The sequence below is a fragment of the Pseudozyma flocculosa genome, assembly GCF_000417875.1.
Source record: "Pseudozyma flocculosa PF-1 unplaced genomic scaffold scaffold00004, whole genome shotgun sequence".
NCBI lineage: Eukaryota > Fungi > Basidiomycota > Ustilaginomycetes > Ustilaginales > Ustilaginaceae > Pseudozyma > Pseudozyma flocculosa.
This window is the reverse complement of record NW_006920872.1, coordinates 899,290-916,593: the sequence shown is the minus strand read 5'-3', so window position 1 is coordinate 916,593 and position 17,304 is coordinate 899,290. Positions and strand designations below refer to the sequence as shown.

Sequence of the window (17,304 nt, the reverse complement as noted above, 5' to 3'; positions counted from 1 at the left end):
GGCCGGAAGTGCCGGGGGTGGTCGGTGTCGGCATCAGCGGGGCCGGTGCGGGCGCGCTTGCGAGCCGACTGAGTCGACGTGGCCGTGGTCGTGGCCGGCGTTGGACGCTGCGGAGGTGGTGGTGGGCGGGCAGCGGGCGGCGAGGGAGGCTGCGCTGGGATCTTTGGTTTGCGCTTGCGGTCGCCGTCCCATACGACGCAGTCTACGTGGAGGACTCTGCATCGGTGGCACTTTTTGTCGTAGTCGACGGGTCGCTGCGAGGAGGGTACGGTGAGGTCTGGCAGCTCGCACCTTGCCTTTTTGTGCCTGCACTGGAGGCAGCTGCGCTTTGCGAGGGTGCGCTTGGGCCGCTGCTGCTGTTGCTGTTGCGGCGGCGGTTGATGGGCGGCTGGCGGGTTTGCGGTCGACGAGGGCGCGGCGGAAGACGACGAGGACGAGGAGGCAGCGTGGGCTGGTGGAGGGGCGGGGATGGGATGGGACGACGAGGATGGCGACGAGGCGGTGGAAGAGTTGGCCGAGGAGGAGGCTGCGGTGGCGGGGCGGTGGAAGCCGTTGTTGGTATGCGCCGCGGCCCGGGGCGGCAGCATGCCGGGCAGAGGTGGTTGCGCCGGCGGGCAGATGGGGTGAGCCACCGTGCGAGGGATACGGTGGGGCGGGGCGGAAGGGCGGGAGCGACGATGAGGATGATGGCGGTGGCTGTCGCAGAGTGATTGTTGGTGGCGGGTCGCCGTCGCGGCCACAGTCGAGGAGGACGAGGAGGACGGGGAGGGGGAGGAGGCGGTGGTGGTGGTGGTGGTGGTGGGGGTGGTGGTGGTGAGAGGCCGACGCGGATTTGCGCGGCTGCGACGAGAAGTGCGACGGAGTGCGACGGAGTACGACGGGCCAGGCAAAAGCAAAGGGCCGGCCAACCACGGGCAGGGCCACCCTGCCTCGGCCTGGCACTCGCACGCCCCTGGCTGGCATCCGTTTGGCCTGGGCGTCTGCTGCTGGCATTCTACCCTACCCTGGCCTCTCTGGTGCGCAGCCGAAGCCTTGCTTGCTTGTCGCGGTCCGACGGACATGCATGTCCATCCATGTCCATATGGGGCCAGGCCGACGTGGGCCCATCTTTCAGGCTAGGCACCAGCCCCGTCGCCGCTCGCCGCTCGCCGCCCGCCGCCCGCGGGCCAAACGATGCGGGCCAGGGTTTTTCCAGCTGTCCGCGGCGGATCAGGCCACGCCGAGCGGCCGTCGTCGCAGCCTTAGCTTGCTTGCTTCTCGTTTACGTCGTTCACCTGGCCTGCCTCCGCTCGGCCGCCCGCGTCTTGGCAGCCTGGCCTGGCCTGGCTTGGCCTGGCCTGCCCCGCCCTGCCCTGCCCTCGCCGCCTGCCTCTGGCAAGGCCCACAAGAGAATCCGCCTTTGCTCATCACATCACAGCATGACCAAGCGCGGGGATGGCCCCCCTCGCCCCGTCTTGACGAAAACGTACGACGGGAGAACAATGGCCTGACCGAACCCCCCCCCGCGCCAGATGGCAACTCGCTCGACACGCACGCCGGCACAACAACGTGGCCGTCGCCTGCATCTCATCAAGCTAAGGCATCCCAACGCCAGCCGCCAGCCAGGGTCCACGTCCACTGCCGCCTAGCCAAGCCTCTGCACCGCCCCTCCGCCGTTGCTAAGCTCGCCGCCACCGTCGTCCTGGCCTGGCATATGCATGGCCGCTTGGTGACGCCGGCACACCACCGCGGTCACCACGGAGAGCTCGCTCCGACCCTGCTGCGCTTCGCCGCCCCCCCCCTCGCCTGACCGTTCGTTCGTATAACATCAGAGGCCCAGCGCGGCCAGCTTCTTGCTCCTTCGCCCCCCCCTCTCTGCCCCGTCCTGTTCCCCTCCTGTGCCTCCGTCCCTTTCCTGTCTTCTTCCGTCAACGTCCAAGCCTCCGCTGCCCGCCGCCACGGCCACCATGGCCGCCAGAAGATCGACGCCCGCCAGGACGCACGCCCTCGCCGTCGCGCTCGTCGCCTCGGCCTCGGCCTCGGCCGTCAGCGCTCGAGAGTACAATGGCATCCTCAAGTACCAGCCCAGCATCCCCGGCAACGCCGTCATCGGCGCAGTCTACACGCTCCTCGCCGCCGTCTTCTTCTACTACGTCTGGCGCCACAAGACGAAATGGGCCCTCTGCCTCCCCATCGGCGCAGCCTGCTCGGCCGTCGGCTTCTTTATCCGCTGCGCCCTCGACCCGGACACGGTCACCACCGGCATCTACGCCACCATGATGCTCCTCGTCGTCCTCAGCCCCGCCGCCTTCCTCGCTTTCAACTACCTCCTCTACGGCCGCTGGATCGCCGCACTCGACCCCGACTTTGGACGCCAGCCCCTCTCGGACAGGCAGGCCCAAAAGAACCGCAAGTGGTACCACCGCAGGCGCGACGGCCCCCTCCTCGAGCGCTCCCACTACTCGCTCCTGCCCCCGCGCCTCGTCGGCCGCTTCTTTATCTGGTCCGACGTCTTTACCTTCCTCATCCAGTCCGCCGCCGGCGGCATCCAGGCCTCGGCCGACGCCGACTACAAAAAGGCCCAGCTCGGTGACAACGTGAGTCGACACCGCAGCGTGGTAGCCTCGCCATGCCCTGGGTTGCGAGAGGAGACTCTGGCGCTGACTCTGTGCACCTCCATCCCCGGACCCGTTGGCGGCGCCGCCTGTGCAGCTCTTCCTCGCCGGTGTGACGCTGCAGGGCATCAGCTACCTCGTCTTTACGCTGCTCATCGTCGTCGCCGTCTTCCGCATGCGCAAGCTCGGCGGCGCGCAGCGCAGCAGCCGCTTCCTCCCCGCCAACCACCCCATCATGAAGATGTTCTTCCTCTTTCTCTTTTCGAGCCTCTGCATCATTGTGAGTGGCGCCCGCGGCCCAGGCGCCCATGGCACCTCCTCTCGCTCGCTCTCGCCATCGCTCGACGTCGACTGACCGCCTGGCCCGGCCCGCTGTTGCCCTTGCCCTCCACCACAGATCCGTTCCGTCTACCGTATCGTCGAGTTCAGCCAGGGCTACGACGGCTACCTCAACCGGCACGAGAGTGAGTCGACCGCGTCGTCGCCGTGCAGTCATTCGCCAGGCCGCTTAACCTGACCATGCCCCTGCTCCTCCCTTCCGCCCCTCGCCCGCCCGGCTCGACCAGTCTATCTGTTCCTCCTCGACGCCCTGCCCCTGATCCTCGCCATCGGCACATGGGTCGCCATCTGGCCCAGCACCCTCCTCGACAAGGGCGCACAGAGGGTGCGCGAGGACCTCCAGCTCACCTCGGTCGAGAGCGGAGAGCTAAAGGCCAACCCGCCCTCGCCTCCGATGGTGGCGACTCGGTGAAGAAGGCTCTCGACCCGGCTCTGGTTTCGAAACGACCACGTCACGAAGCAAAAGCATTTTTTTCATCAGGATTGCATTGACAGCGCAGCACCGTAGCATCGTGGCGTCGCATCGGGACCGACATCATGCGGGCACATTGATACAGAGTGTACATAGACATTGCCGTTGAAGTCAGAGGACGATGAATCGACCTAGACGACTGCAGATGGGGCTGGTCTGATCTCAATCGTGTTGAAGCCCTCAAAAGGCTCCTTGTTGAATGTACTATATCCTCTTACCACTGGAGACTGGTACAGCATCGATATCCTTACTCCTCCTCATCCCTGACCTCTCTGCGCAAGCCCTCTACCGTCCTCGGCCGCCCGCGGTACCCAAGACCCCAAGGGCATAACAACTACCCATGATTGTTGCTTGTCATGGCCTGTTGGACTGCCATCTGGCCTGTTTCTTCTGCATCTGTCTTGAGTTGCCTTGATCTACCCATCAAAGGGCAATGATGCTCACCACCATGTTGCTTCTTGAACATGAGCCCATTCCATTAGGCCATGCTCTGGTGCCAATTGACCTCAACACTGCCCCCTTTGCCCCATGGGACATGGGCGGGTTCTGGGGCCGTTTGGAGCACCCCAATGAAGGGACAGGAGAAATCGTGCGCCGCCAAGACCGGCTTCTCAAGCTGCTACGATTACATCAAGAGCGGACCGAAGCTCGACGAGGCTTATTGGACCATCAACTCGCTCAAGGTCTACCAGACCTCGCGCCGCAAGTGATCCCGCTGGCCTCCGCCGACGTGTTGCCAACCTCCTCTCCTCTCCCTGCCCTAGGTAGAGACCAACACACACACACACACACACATCCTTCTGATTTCTCCGACCACACCCTCATTCTTTCATGAACCAATGTACATACAAAGGATCTGTTCGTCGTTCGAGGTCGAGGTCCGGGGACGCGCGCCGGCCCGCCGTCATCCCTCACCTCCCCACCCCACCCTACTCCCTGTTCAATGCGAATCGCTGGGCGCCCGACCGGAGCCGGTCTCCGAGGCGCTGCCCCTCCCCTTTCCCCCCTCTCTCTCGCTGCTACAGCGCCTGTGCCTGTGAGCGCCTGCTTTGTCTCTCTGGCAAGAAATGGACTCGACGCGTACGTGATACAGCCCTGAGTACCAAGAACCTCTGCTGAAGTATGAAGCATGCGTCATACAGCTCCTCTGAGTCTCAAGCCTGTTGAGGCTTACCATACAGCGGCTCAAGTACTCGATCCAGCAGCTTCACCTGTACAAGCAGTAGCATCAACAAGCACATGCTTAGTACTCTGGCATCTGCAGCTCTTCCTGGGAGCAGCAAGGACCATGCCTCCAATGTCTTGCTACAACTCAGGGGGCACCATAGCAGCAAGCTACTAATCACTCCCCCTGGCTCCATGGCATTTGCCTCGTGGTTGACAGGCACACTGACATGGTCCTTGACATCTGCCAACTCATTCTGCACCCCTTGATGCTATCAGCCTAAGACCTCCTTTGCAATGCCAGCAGACCAACACTATGTTGTACGGATCACCGCCGAGAAGGCTGCTGCAGTCAAACGATTAAGATGATGCAGAGCCGCAGCATGGAGGGACAGCCTCGTCGCGTTTGACCTGCCATCTTCCCTTTCCCACCAACCTCCACGAACCTTAAGGCTCTCAACATCATGCCATTTCAAGCCGCATCAAACTGACGCTGGCCAGCCCGTCACCTCCGATGTCAGACCAAAGTGGCAGCGACGGCGACGGCGATACCGACTCGCTCTTCTCGTCGTCGTCTTTGTCCTCGGCCCCTGGCTCCCCCCGCGACGTCGCAGCCCAGACGGCCGAGGAAGGATCGTTCCGGATCGCATCAAGACGAGCACCGGCGGTACCGGGTCTCTTGTTCTTTCCGGACCTCCTTTCCGCCTCGCTCTGCTCCGATGTGGTGTCTTCGGTCGCAGACTGCGGCTACTTTACCGACGAGGTCGTGGGACGGAACCAGGCCATGCTCTTTGCACGGGCGCGGCCGTCAGAGTGTCGCCCTCGCCGAGATACGATCGACCCGCCGGGGGATAGAAGCAAACGGCGCAAGGTAGAAGGCGAGGCCGACGAGGCCGACCACGGCGGACTACCGGCATGGGTGACGAGACTGATTGCAGAGCTCGAACGCAAGCTGGACGGTCTGGTCGACGACGAGCTGCATCGCCTTCTCTTTGCCCCGCGACTCCGTCCGCCCGCCGAAAGGACGAGCACGCACGCCAAGACGGACGCCGAGACGGCACTGCGATCACGACAGCTCATCCTCAACCTGTACAGACCAGGAGAGGGCCTCTCGTCGCACGTCGATCTGATGCGCTTCGGCGACGGCATCATGCTAGCCTCGTTCGGCGCTCCTCAACGCGGAGTGGTCATGGAGTTTACCCGCGTTGCGCAAGACCAGCACGCCGAACAGACCATCGTCCATTCCCTCTTCCTGCCGTCCGGGTCGCTCCTGATCCTCTCGGGCGAAGCGAGGTACGACTGGAAGCACGGCATACCCGCGCGGAGGTTTGATCTGGTCCGCGACGACGACGACGACGACGACGACGACAGCGCGGTGCGGCTCGAGAGGGGCACTCGGCTCAGCGTCACGATACGCTGGATGGGCGAGGGCGGAGACGTGGTGGGCCACGAGGACGCCGATTCGCTCGCATCTGGACCGGTGCCAGGGTGAAGTGAGCGGGTGGGCCCTCTACAGCAACGTGGGAGCGGCGGGGGGTATCTTCTTATTGCTTCGTATGCACTGCCAACACGAAACCTCGGAGCAAGGACAGCGATGCAGGCCCGGAAGCCGGGGCTACGTCTGCGTGGCGCCTGCGGCTCGTCTCCCTTCGCGAAGCACTGAACGACATTCTGCGATGATCTCGCGCACTCCCTGGACGCCGGCGTCGGACCAGGCCGACAGGACCGCCTCCATCTGGCCCCAGAGGCGTTCGGCTTGCGCGAGGCCTGCTGGGCATCGTCGCGGGGTTCAGAAGGCGCGATTTCGGGTTTGAGCGAGTGCCACGCCGCTCGAAGGAGTCGTGCACACCGACTCACCTTGGCTCGATTGGCCCTGACTGCTGGCAGCGTCGGGCTGTGTGCCGTCGATTGGTGCGATGCCAAATTCGATGAGGTCCCGGAGGGCGGTGGGTAGCGTGACGATGGCTTCCAGGTCGGGCAGCATGTCGCGCGCGGCCTCGACTGTCGAGCTGCCTGGGTCGCCGGAGCCAGAGGCAGGGATCGGGCTGCGCAGTGTCTCTAGATTGGTCTCGAGCTGTGCGATGCGGGAGAAGCTCTCTCTGAGGGCGTCGAGGGAGGGGTCGAGCGACTCTGACTTTTGCTTCATCTGCGTGGCCAAGAGGTCGGCCGGGGGGCATCAAGCAGATCGTCAGTACAGGACTCGACATCAACGTGGAGCCCTTTCCAGGGCGATCAGACTTACGTTGCGTATCGTATCGCTCGCGGCGACGAGCTGGTGGTGGTGGTTGTATACGAGGCTCTGGCGTTCGCCATCGAGCTCGCGGATCTCGGTGATGAGGGTGCTCTCCTTTGCGAGGAGCTGACTGAGGCTGCCTGTGCGCAGCAGTGCGGCGAGGGCGGCGTCCTTGGAAAAGGCCGGGTTGTCGGGATCCGTTGGGTCTGCGGGGGTCGATGAGGCGGCGGCGGGCGAGTCGGGCCCAGGGCCCGGGCCCGGGTTGGAGAGGCCGTAGTAGTCGCGGAGGAGGTTGGCGCCTCTGCGCGGTTTCGGGGTGGCTGCGCTGCGCCCGTTTGCATCGCTGCTGGTGGTCGCTGCTGCTGCGGCCATGGCGATGAAGCTGTTGACGGTGGTGATGAGGGTGCCTGTGCCGGGATGGGATGGGAGAAGACAGAGGACTAGGCAGGAAGGAAGCAATCGGAGGAGCGAGGGTCGTGGTGAGGGGTCAGTGCGCTCGGCGGCAACGCCCCTCGTCCCCGACTTCCGAGGTCTCCTCATCTCGGCGACTTTCCCGTGGGCAACTGACGTGCGGCGACCGAACGTCGGGCTGGCTGCCATCGGCCCTGCTGGCATGGCCTGCGCGCTGACGATGGTCTGTGCTTCCGACCTGCCCGAGCGAAATCCGCCGAAATTGAGGGCCACGTTGAGGACCTCGTCTTGATGCCCTTCCCACCTGGCCCGCTGCGGACCAAGCCCCTGACGCTCTCACCAACCACCATCACCTGCTTGCCTACAGCGCTGCGCTTCCATAGACTCCCAATCCAATCATCCCCCACCCTTTCTAGACACATAGACGCTCCCTTCGTCATGGCGCCCACCAGCAGAGTCTACCTCACCCGCCACTCGCAGGCAGAGCACGTAAGTCGTGGGCGCCGCCGCAGCAGCTTGGCACTCGTCACCAAGCATGTCCCAGCGACAAGGACCGTTCTGACGTCCATCGACCGCTCGTTTTCTCCTTCGCCTGCCACCCGCACAGAATGTCGCCGACGACTACTCGATCCCCGACGCGCCCCTCACCCCGCTCGGAAAGCAGCAGTCCGGTCGCCTCCCCTCGCTCACCCCAGAGCTCCAGCAGACGGCCCAGGTTATTCTCTCGTCGGGCCTCAAGAGGACGCTGCAGAGCACAAAGATCGGCTATGCCCCCGCCATCGAGCGCCTCGGCGGCCTGGGCAAGGTAGTGCTGCTACCCCAGCTGCAGGGTGAGTGACATCGAGATGGCGCCGGGATCCTCGACTTCGACCGGCCGTTGGGTTCCTTTCTCTTCGCCCAGCATCTCACGTCTGACGCGGCACCGCTATCTCCTTTCTCCGACCTGCCCGCCCTGCAGAATGCAACGACTTCCCCTGCGACACCGGCTCGGCCCGCGAGGTGCTCGAGGCCGACCCGGAGCTGGCCGGCTTTGACTTTTCGCCCCTCACGCCCGACTGGACGAGCAAGCGGGGCTTCTACGCCGCCGACGACGCCTCGCTCAACGCCCGCGCCCAGTGGGTGCGCCAGTACATCCGCGACAGGCCCGAGCAGGAGATTGTCGTCATGGCCCACGGCGACATCCTCCGGAGGATCACGGGACAGCAATACGTGAGTCGTCGTCGTCGTCGTCGTCCCGGCCACCGAGTCCATCCTACGGCCCAGCGAAGCGACACAGCCGCGCCCAGCTCACTGACAATTCTACTCGCGCCTGCTCCGTTTGTTTGACCGACCGGCAGCCCTGGAAGAACGCCGAGGTGCGGCTGTTCCAGTTCGATCCGGCCACGGTATCGACCGAGCAGGCGCCCCTCGTCCACGTCCGCGACATTGCCACGGGCGGCAGCGTCGAGCCCACCTCGGGCGACATTGCAAACCAGAAGGGCGTCCCCAACGCCGGCGCAAACGGCAACGGAAATGCTGCTGCTCCGTAAGCATCCCACAAGCAACCCACCCCCTGTCCCCCTCGTTCCTCCTCCTCTCTCCTCTTCCTCCTCCTTCGGCTTTGGGACTCGGCGCGTCGGGATCGGATCGGACCGGACCGGATCGGAGCTTGGGTTGAGTGTTGCGCGCGCGCACCGCCTCGTCGCTGCTCGTAGCACGCCGATGCGCTAGCGCTACCGCCGGGACTGGCGGTATGGCGGAAGACACGTCGGACCGCCCCATTCGCGTCGTTGCACGCCCCCCAGCACTATGCTGATCCCCCTTGTTCCCTCTTTCCTGTCCTCCACCACATCCTCCTGCCTCGCCATTGCAGCTCCGAGAGCCTCGCGGCCATCGAGGAGCGGGTCAAGGAACGCCAGTCGGCCGTCCAGTCCAAGGCCAACGAGCTCGAGGAGCTCGAGCGGCGCCTGGCGGATGCGGAAAAGAGAAAGGCCGAGCTCGAGGCCAAGGGCATCAAGATCTAGAAGCGGCGCGCGCGCCGTCCCGTTCCCGCCATTGTCGCATAGAAGGGGCCAGTGTCCGCGCGGATGGATGATCTTTATAAGCACCTTCGATTGACCGTGGCCGTGAGCAGGCCAATGAGACCGGACGCGCTGGTCCGCTCTGACAATGCTGTGGGAAGATGCTACTTGTTGAGATGCGCCGTGTTGCCGAACAACGTCTTGTACCTGCTCCGGCAACGGCGGCGATGCAAAGGCGAGGTGACCGGAGGAAGCTGAGCGCCCTGTCCGACATCGCATCTAGCGACCACGGTGCAGACTCACATAAAGGCTTCGCTGAGGAGCATTTCTGCGTCCTTGTCCGACCATCCCTGCGTCGGCAGGCTCTGGAGGTACATGATGATGCCCTGCGCGCGCGCCAGCACCCAGAGGGAAGCGGGGAGAGGGTGAGGGGACCGGTCAGGTCAGCGTCAAAGGTCAACGTGGGACGTTTGCGGAAGCTAGGCCCCCGGCTCAGGGACGCAGGCGCACCTGGAAGTCCATGTCCATGAGCTCCTTGCTCCACTTGTGCAGAAACACCGAACAGACGTAGAGGTGGAAGTCGGAAAAGGCATCTTGTCCCTCGGCCTGAAGATGCGAGTCGTCGTCGTAACAGCAGCAGCAGCAGCAGCAGCAGTAGCGGGAGGGACGAGGTGCAAGATGGGGGTCAGCTCGGCCCGGCACCGCTTATCGGAAGGGCCCGCGGCAGGGACGCGACGCGACGCTACGCACCAGGTACGTGTCCCACATGCGGATGATGTTGCGTACGCTCATCTCGCGCATCAGCAGGCAATTCATCCACCGGAAGGCGAATTGCATGTACTCGACCCCCTGCGCTTGCAGGTGTGCATGGAGCGGAGCTGCGATAGAGGGATGCGAGAAAACACGATGTGAGATGGCAAGAACGACCTTCGACGCGCGAGCGATACTCCATCGCCACCTCGCGCGACGGCTGCTGCTGTTGCTGCGTCGGCGGGGTACTCACCATCGATGCGGGCCACCAACTCGCCCATCCGCCTCACCTGCCGCTGGATGCCCGGCTGCGCAAAGATGTAGTTGTCCTGGATTCCGTCGAGCAGCTTGGACAGGCACCAGAACGTATCGGCCTCGAGCGCCTCGAGCGCCTCGGGCGGCAGCAGCGACACGTCGTACATCTCCGGGTCCGAGTCGATGTAGGCCGAGAGGAAGACCTCGAAAAAGGGCGTGGCGAGGTCGTTGATGCCTTGCACGTAGCCCGACGCCGGGTGGCGGATGGCCCAGACGTAGAGAATGCGCTCCAGGGCGCGCTGCGTCGCCTCGCGCTGCCACAGCCGGATGCCCGGATTGGTGCGCGGAACGTCGATGTGGATCTGGTGCCAGATGGCCTGGTCCAGGCCGGCGATGCCCTTGGCAAAGGCCAGCTTGACGCCCGACGCGTACTCGGCCCGCTTGCGCGATAGCGTCTGCGCCCGCACCGCCGCCACCGTCGGAAGATAGCCGAGCAGCAGCTGCCACACGACCGGCCTGAGCTCGTCGGGTACTCCTGCCCAGGCGAGCGACCGCAGCACCGAGATGTCGATGCTGGGCTTGCCCAGGCAGGAGAGGAGCTGCTGCCTTCTTCGTGACGTGCGGATGCTCCTTTTGCGGTTCGGCACCGTGCTGCCCAGGCCGCCTGGGGTCGTCACCGGCACGATGCTTCCGGATATCGACGTCACCACCCCGTTCTGCCCGGCCGGCTCGGCATCGGCAAAGCTGGGCCCAGCCATGATGAGGCCGTCGCCGGCCGCAGCGACCGGGTCGAACTGGAAGTCGGTGCTGGCTGACGGCGTGATACCTATTGCCATCCTCTCGCTCGTGGCCGAATCGGGCGCAGAGCCGGCTTCGGTCATGGGCGTGTCGCCGCTGCTCGAAGGGCCGGTCCAGCAGAGCGAGAGGCGCGCCAGGGCGTGCGTGGGGTCCTTGATGAGATGGTCGAGGTCCGGACGGATCGCCCCGGTCAGAGCATCGGCCTCGCTCTTGCCTGACTCGGCCTTACGTCTCGCCGACCGCTTTCGGAGAACCGTCCTGCCGGTGTTCAGGTCGACTTCTTCTGCCTCGACATCGCTGTCGTCTTGCTTCGTATCCCGGTAGGCTCCCGATTGAGACGAATACACCTGCGCGCGGCCTGCGGCTTTCTGACCGGCCTCGCTGCCCGCTGTCCCCTCCCCCGTCGCCGCTTCTTCGCTCGCCACGAGCTGGAACCCGCTGCCGCTTCCTGTCCCGCTGCCATCTCTTCTGAGGTCGACTGCCACGTCGGTTGGCGGACTTCCCACTATGGGCGCCTCGGTTCCGCCATTCGCTGGTGAGCTGCCTCGGGCTGCGAAGTTGTCGACCATGGTCCAGCTGGTGCCGCGCTGACCGGAAGACGTGCTGTGCAGGCTCGAGGGTTCGCCATCGGCGGTGGCGCTGATGCCTGCCGGCGACTGCGAAGGGGGTCTGCCCGGCGTTGAGATCGCATTCGCAGCGGTCGAAGAGCCCGAGCCCGCGCTTGAGCGGCTCGGGACGGCGATGGCGATGGCTGGTGTCGACGCGCCGGGCCGGGGCAGCGAAGGTGAACGGGAATCCGCTGGGGATCCTGCCTGTTGTTGGCTGGACTGGGAGAGATAGCTCGAGGACCGCGAGTTGCTCTTGAGGCTGCGAGGCACGTTTGTGCGGGGGGCGACGCGGGAGACAAAGTCGTCGTCGTCGGATTCTATTCCCCATGCCTGGTCGTCGAAGTCGCCTGGCTCGTGCGAGGTGGAAGAAGAGGCATGTTGGTGGGAGGCTCTAGGCGGCATGGCTGCGGCCGTGCCGTGGCCGGCCGGCGGTGTATGGTTCCGGCGATTGGACACAGGTGGAGGGTAGGTAGCCAAGGGCAAGAGCTTGCAAGAGTTCTTGGCTCGGATTGGCCGGATGGGCAGGAGGGGCGTCTGTTCTAAGAAGGGCGGTGCTGAAGGGTAGGTCGCGGTCCGTGTGGGTCGCAAGCCGCTGCTGAAGAGCAGAGGGGAGAGAGTGGGTGTCCAACGGCGATGTGATGCCGACAGGGGGGGAGTAAGTGGTTGGCCGTGGCGGCGTCGAGGAAGGAGGAGCGAGGAGTCGAGGTAGGAGAGGAGGAGAGGATGGGTCCTCATGGCCGTGGGTCGATTCGTCGGTTGGCCGCCTCGCAGGCTGGCCCGAGCGCCAGATGGCCGGGCAGGAGAGGTGGAATCGGGGAGCCAGAGTGAGGTGGCCCGATCTGAAGCCGTTGGGCCGCAGCGAGGCCTGGACCCTGCATCCTTCAAGGGCCGCTCTGGCGCGGGGTGGCTAGCCTGCTGGTTGCCTCAGCCATCATCAGCCCACCCAACCACCTGACCCCTTTCATCCCTGCCATCGACGCTTATCGCCACCGCCACCACCGCCACCATCATCCCCAGCCCCGCTTCCATCTCCGTCCCCTCTCCCTCCCCCCCTTGTCGCTCCCCTCACCCATCCACCATGAAACCGCTCGCCTTTGTCGCGTTGCTGGCTCTCGGCATAGCCTGCCTCGCCTCGTCCACCGCCGCCATCCCGCTCTCGCTCACCCCAAAGCCCCACCCGCTCGTCATCTGGCACGGCCTCGGCGACAGCGCCCACTCGCAGGGCATCGATGAGCTCATCTCGCAGCTCAAAGAGGCGTTCCCCGGTCTCTTTGTGCACTCGGTCAACCTCGGCGGCGACAGCGACGCAGACGACCGCAAGCAGGGCTTCTTTGGCCATGTAAACGACCAGATCCAGGTGGCGTGCGACCAGCTCGCTGCCATCCCCGAGCTCCAGGACGGCTTCGACGCAATCGGCTTCTCCCAGGGCGGCCAGTTCCTCCGCGCCTACGTGCAGAGGTGCAACACCCCGCGCGTGCGCAACCTCGTCACCTTTGGCAGCCAGCACATGGGCATCGCCGACCTGCCCGCCTGCCAGCCCACCGACCTCCTCTGCCGCCTCGCATCCACCGCCCTCCGCGGCGGCATCTACACCGACTACGCCCAGTCCCACCTCGTATCGGCCCAGTACTACCGCAACCCGACCGACCCGTCGGCGTTTGCAAACTACCTCGCCAAGAACGACTTTATCCTCGACATCAACAACGAGGGCCCCTCGGTCAACCGCACCTACGCCCGCAATCTCGCCAAGCTCGACAACTTCGTCATGCTCATGTTTGACAAGGACGTCACCGTCGAGCCAAAGCAGTCTTCCTGGTTCGCCTCGTACCCCATCCGCAACGCCTCGGATCCCGAGGAGGGCAACGGCCACCACGGCGGCGACGACGAGCCGACGCCGTTGCGCCAAAGCGTCATCTATACCGAGGACAGGATCGGGCTCAAACAGCTCGACAAGCGCGGCGGCCTCGTCATGGAGCGTGAGTGTGGCCGAGCGGCGCCTCGCCTTGTCGTGCCGTGAGCATGCCCCTTGACGCCACGAGCTCCGCTGACTCGCGACTCGTCCTCCTTCCTTTCGCTGTGCGCGGCGACAGTGTGCCACGGCGTGCACATGCAGATCGACCCGGCGTGTCAGCTCAAGGTGTTTGGCAAGTATGTCGGCACGCCGCAGCTGGCCTTTGTGCCCGACGCCGCCCGCCACACCTGGGCGCGCGTGCTCTATACGTTCGGCGGGCTGAGGTCCGAGGAGTTTGGCGGCATGCTCGCCACCAGCCTCGCCGTCAGCCTGTCGATGTGGCTGCTGCTTCGCGGCATCGTCTCCCTCGTCGCTCTCCCGGCAAAGATTGTGCAGAGGCGCAAGGAGGGCGAGGGCCGTATCCGACTCCTGTAACGTCGCCCCGTCGCGTCGCGTCCCCGGTCCGTTTCCAGACTCCCGTTCTTGCAACGATACCCGTTCCACGCCATCTTGCGATCCATGCCGCCCCGGTGTCGATCAAGCCGACTGACGGTATCGCCGTGAGAGCGTCGTTGGGGACGGTCAACACGTCTGGTTCGGACATCATTGTCGGAAGTGACAGTAGCGGCGGACAGAGCCAAGGCTGATTGGTGAGCGACGGACGAGCAGGCAGATTGCGTTTGAGACCTGTTGTCTTGTCTGCCGGACGACGCCACGTCTCTGACTGGCCCGGACTGCCCGGCAGCGTAGAGTTGCGGTGCCTCTCGACTGGCGACGTTCTGAGCGGTGAAAGGAGATGTGAGGAGGTGAAGACTGATCAGTAAAGGGTCAGACCGGATTCGCGAGCATAGGTAACACTCACACAGCGTGTATGATTCAGCTGGTGCGACGGCACGGTTGCGGCGCAGGTCATCGACAAGAGCGAGCGTCGGCTGGGCGAGTGAGGGCAGTGTCGCTCGGCCGAGGCCCGCCATTCGGCAGAGACGCGTGACGAGAGCATCGTTGAAGGTGTACTCGGCCCTCAAGATAGCTGCTATGCTTGCCTGTGTATACGCCTTGATCAGCCAATTGCCCCGGGAACTTTGACACTCGATGTTGAAGTCGTCATCGGCGGTGGCGGACGCTGGCAGAGCAGCCTGCATCGAGCGGTGCGTGCGATGGCCGATGGAGAGGCGTAGAGGATGATGTCGGGGGTAGAGACCGATGCTGAGGCCGGTGAGGGGGTCCTTGTACCCGGCGGCGAGCAAGCGCTTGATGACGACAAGGATCGCCAGCTCGGGATAAGGCTTGCCGCCGACTCGCACCCAGTCCGGCACGAGCACACCAATGACGATACAAGCGGTGAAGTCGCACTCGGTGATGAAGGTGATGTAGAGGCGAAGGCAGAGGGCGAGTGCCTCGTCGACCGCCCACGGCAATCCCTCGAAGAGCGCCGGAAAGTCAAGCTGTCCGTAGGCCTGGCACGGCTGGACGCGGTTTTGAGCATCGCGCTCGAAGATCTCAGCCAGCTCGGCCGACGACAGGGCCGAAGCGGCGTCGGCAGCCTCAGGACGAGCATCCTGGGGCTCGTCGCCATCGTCGACCAGCAGGGCGGCGTGCTCGCTGTTGACGCCCGCAAGGGCTGCGAAGGCGGCAGGCTGCATCTCGTGGCGGGGTGGCGTTGTTCGGAGCAGAGTCTCAGCCTCGGCCGGCAGCTGCGCTGTTGTTCCGTCCACGTAGGCGGCGATCGTCTGGAGAACAGCGATCGAGTCGCTGTTGTTGCCGCTCGAGAAGGCTCCGGTGCTGCTGAAGACGTCGAGGGGATACAACAGCCACATCAGCTTGTCGATGAAGTCGAGCAGAGGGCGAAATCCCTCCTGACGGTTGAGGTGGATCGCCAGGAGACAGAGGCGCGCCGTCGCGGCCGAATGGGTCAACTTGGCCATGTTGAGCCAGTTGGGCACGATGCTGATGTTGTCGGCCTCGTGCCTCTTCCGCACGGTTGCGCCATCTTGCACCTCGTAGCAGGCGCCGAGGTCGATAGCAGGTCCGATCGCGCTGATGGTCCCAGAGATGTTGGCAAAGATCGCCTCCATGGGGCCGACGGCCAGAAGATCTCTGTACACCTCGAGCTGTTCCAGTCCGGCTGGCAGCGGGCCATTCGGGCGCTTGATGTAGCTGATCACATCGTCGCCCCTCACAGTGAGAGGCATATCCAGCGACGTGGCGACCTTGGGCGCTGCGAGGACGTCGTAGACCGTGAGCGCCGAGGGCCTCCCGGCGTACCTTTCGTCGTACCGGTTGATGTCGGGCAGACGGGTGGCTCGAATATCTTCCTCTGAGAAGCGAGTGGTCCAGCGATAGACGGTCGCCTTAGCCGAGAACTCGAACGCCGTGCCCGGATTGGCCGAGGGCGCCTTGACGTTGCGGCCGACCTCGCCATACTTGTCGCGGGCGGCGTCCTCGATGGCCTTTTTCCAAGCGACGAGAAGCCCAGCGCCACCGTCCTCGTGCCAGGTGTCGCTGTGTTCTGCCAGGAGCCGCTGAAAGGACAGAAGAGCCTTGTTGAGCAGGTCGGCATCTCCCGACCTGAAGCTGTGTTTCTGGTGCGGGTGGTCGTCGACGCCTTTGATGTAGAGGAGCAACTCGCCGTCTGAGCCGTAGTAGATGGCTGGGTACGGCGGCGGCGGAACGATCACGTCCTGAGCTCTGACCGTACGGAAGAGGAAGTCGAGGAGGTCGGACCGTGTCTGGATGTCGGGTCGCATCGCCACCTCCTCGAAGACTGCGCGGACGTCGTCGTTGATCCTCGAGGTATGTACCCTGATCGCGAAGGTGACGCGGTTCTGGATCCTCAACGTATTGTCGATGAGCCTGGTGCCTTCCGCCAGATAGACGCCGCGAAAGACGCGGGCCAGACGCTGGTACACCGGCACGAGGCTGCGATGCGTGGCCACGCGCTCGTTGCGGCCCAGGGCGATGCGATCAGTCTCGAACACCAAAGCGATGCGGGGGATCAGGGTGTACGGCGTCGAGAGGCGACAGCCAGCTGCGATCATGGCAGCGATCAGATCTTCTTTGGTGACCTCGTCCTCGACCGTCGCCAGGTGAGGGGCAAGCACCTCGATGTGGGCCTTGATGGCGTTCACCACAGCGCGGCCCGAGACGTCATTGGGGTCTCGCCAAGGCATGGTCCAGTCCAGAACCGCCTGGACATCCGCCTCGCTGAATGCGATGCTGATCTTGGTCTCGTAAGGGATGTCCGGGATGACGCCGGGATCTGAGCTGCGCACACATCTGCACCAGAATGACGCCTTTCTGAAAGGGGCGCCAACTGGGCTCCCTGCGTAAAGCGCGACGATACGAACGTCGTACAGCAGCCTGCGATGCGTCATTGGTGTGTGGTGTGTGCGGGAATGTTGGAAGGAGGGCGGACGGTGAGGAACAGAAGGCTGTGGCAAAGTCGAGGAATGGTGGGATGGTGGCGGTTCGAATCAAGACGACTTTGCCACTCAACTCATCTCCTCTTATCCTCGTTGCTCGTTGAAGAACCGCATGCGTGAGCTGTGTCGGCGGAGGCCGGATGAGAAGCTGTGCGGCGACATCCTGACCTGGCCAGACGCTTCCATCTGCTCTTGATTGTCGACAGCTGGCTAAGCTGCTGATAACACTTTCTGCCCAGCATCGGATTAGCCGTAGGATACCGGTTCACATAGCAATCGCTTAGCCTGGCGTGGTGTTTCGCATCTT

The 17,304-nt window shown here is 64.3% G+C and overlaps 8 protein-coding genes across 8 annotated transcripts in view; 4 read left to right on the top strand and 4 right to left on the bottom strand.

Moving 5' to 3' along the window:
• PFL1_01789 (uncharacterized protein) overlaps positions 1-587 on the bottom strand; it is a gene marked incomplete at both ends in the record, with an annotated part of 4,355 nt that extends 3,768 nt beyond the window's left edge. Inside the window, one exon of the mRNA XM_007879299.1 lies at positions 70-587. Within this exon, the coding sequence (XP_007877490.1) occupies positions 70-587 (518 nt within the window). The remainder of the gene's footprint in view (positions 1-69) is intronic.
• A 1,359-nt stretch (positions 588-1,946) lies between these two features.
• PFL1_01788 (uncharacterized protein) lies at positions 1,947-3,345 on the top strand (the record flags this gene model as incomplete). The annotated part of the gene is made up of 4 exons (XM_007879298.1): positions 1,947-2,576; positions 2,692-2,874; positions 2,992-3,058; positions 3,161-3,345. The coding sequence occupies 4 exons, from the start codon at positions 1,947-1,949 to the stop codon at positions 3,343-3,345; spliced, it is 1,065 nt and encodes a 354-aa protein (XP_007877489.1).
• A 1,738-nt stretch (positions 3,346-5,083) lies between these two features.
• Positions 5,084-6,061, top strand: PFL1_01787 (uncharacterized protein; the record flags this gene model as incomplete). Its single annotated transcript, XM_007879297.1, has 1 exon — positions 5,084-6,061. One exon carries the CDS (start codon positions 5,084-5,086, stop codon positions 6,059-6,061), a length of 978 nt encoding a protein of 325 aa, XP_007877488.1.
• Positions 6,062-6,184: 123 nt separating this feature from the next.
• Positions 6,185-7,174, bottom strand: PFL1_01786 (uncharacterized protein; the record flags this gene model as incomplete). Its single annotated transcript, XM_007879296.1, has 3 exons — positions 6,185-6,336; positions 6,427-6,715; positions 6,812-7,174. The coding sequence occupies 3 exons, from the start codon at positions 7,172-7,174 to the stop codon at positions 6,185-6,187; spliced, it is 804 nt and encodes a 267-aa protein (XP_007877487.1).
• Positions 7,175-7,651: 477 nt separating this feature from the next.
• Positions 7,652-9,216, top strand: PFL1_01785 (uncharacterized protein; the record flags this gene model as incomplete). Its single annotated transcript, XM_007879295.1, has 5 exons — positions 7,652-7,702; positions 7,821-8,043; positions 8,172-8,422; positions 8,551-8,738; positions 9,066-9,216. 5 exons carry the CDS (start codon positions 7,652-7,654, stop codon positions 9,214-9,216), a joined length of 864 nt encoding a protein of 287 aa, XP_007877486.1.
• A 161-nt stretch (positions 9,217-9,377) lies between these two features.
• PFL1_01784 (uncharacterized protein) lies at positions 9,378-12,026 on the bottom strand (the record flags this gene model as incomplete). Its single annotated transcript, XM_007879294.1, has 5 exons — positions 9,378-9,420; positions 9,517-9,599; positions 9,724-9,819; positions 9,964-10,091; positions 10,217-12,026. The coding sequence occupies 5 exons, from the start codon at positions 12,024-12,026 to the stop codon at positions 9,378-9,380; spliced, it is 2,160 nt and encodes a 719-aa protein (XP_007877485.1).
• A 676-nt stretch (positions 12,027-12,702) lies between these two features.
• On the top strand, positions 12,703-14,010 carry PFL1_01783 (uncharacterized protein; the record flags this gene model as incomplete). Its single annotated transcript, XM_007879293.1, has 2 exons — positions 12,703-13,600; positions 13,715-14,010. The coding sequence occupies 2 exons, from the start codon at positions 12,703-12,705 to the stop codon at positions 14,008-14,010; spliced, it is 1,194 nt and encodes a 397-aa protein (XP_007877484.1).
• A 168-nt stretch (positions 14,011-14,178) lies between these two features.
• PFL1_01782 (uncharacterized protein) lies at positions 14,179-16,949 on the bottom strand (the record flags this gene model as incomplete). Its single annotated transcript, XM_007879292.1, has 3 exons — positions 14,179-14,218; positions 14,301-14,343; positions 14,438-16,949. The coding sequence occupies 3 exons, from the start codon at positions 16,947-16,949 to the stop codon at positions 14,179-14,181; spliced, it is 2,595 nt and encodes an 864-aa protein (XP_007877483.1).
• Positions 16,950-17,304: the final 355 nt, after the last annotated feature.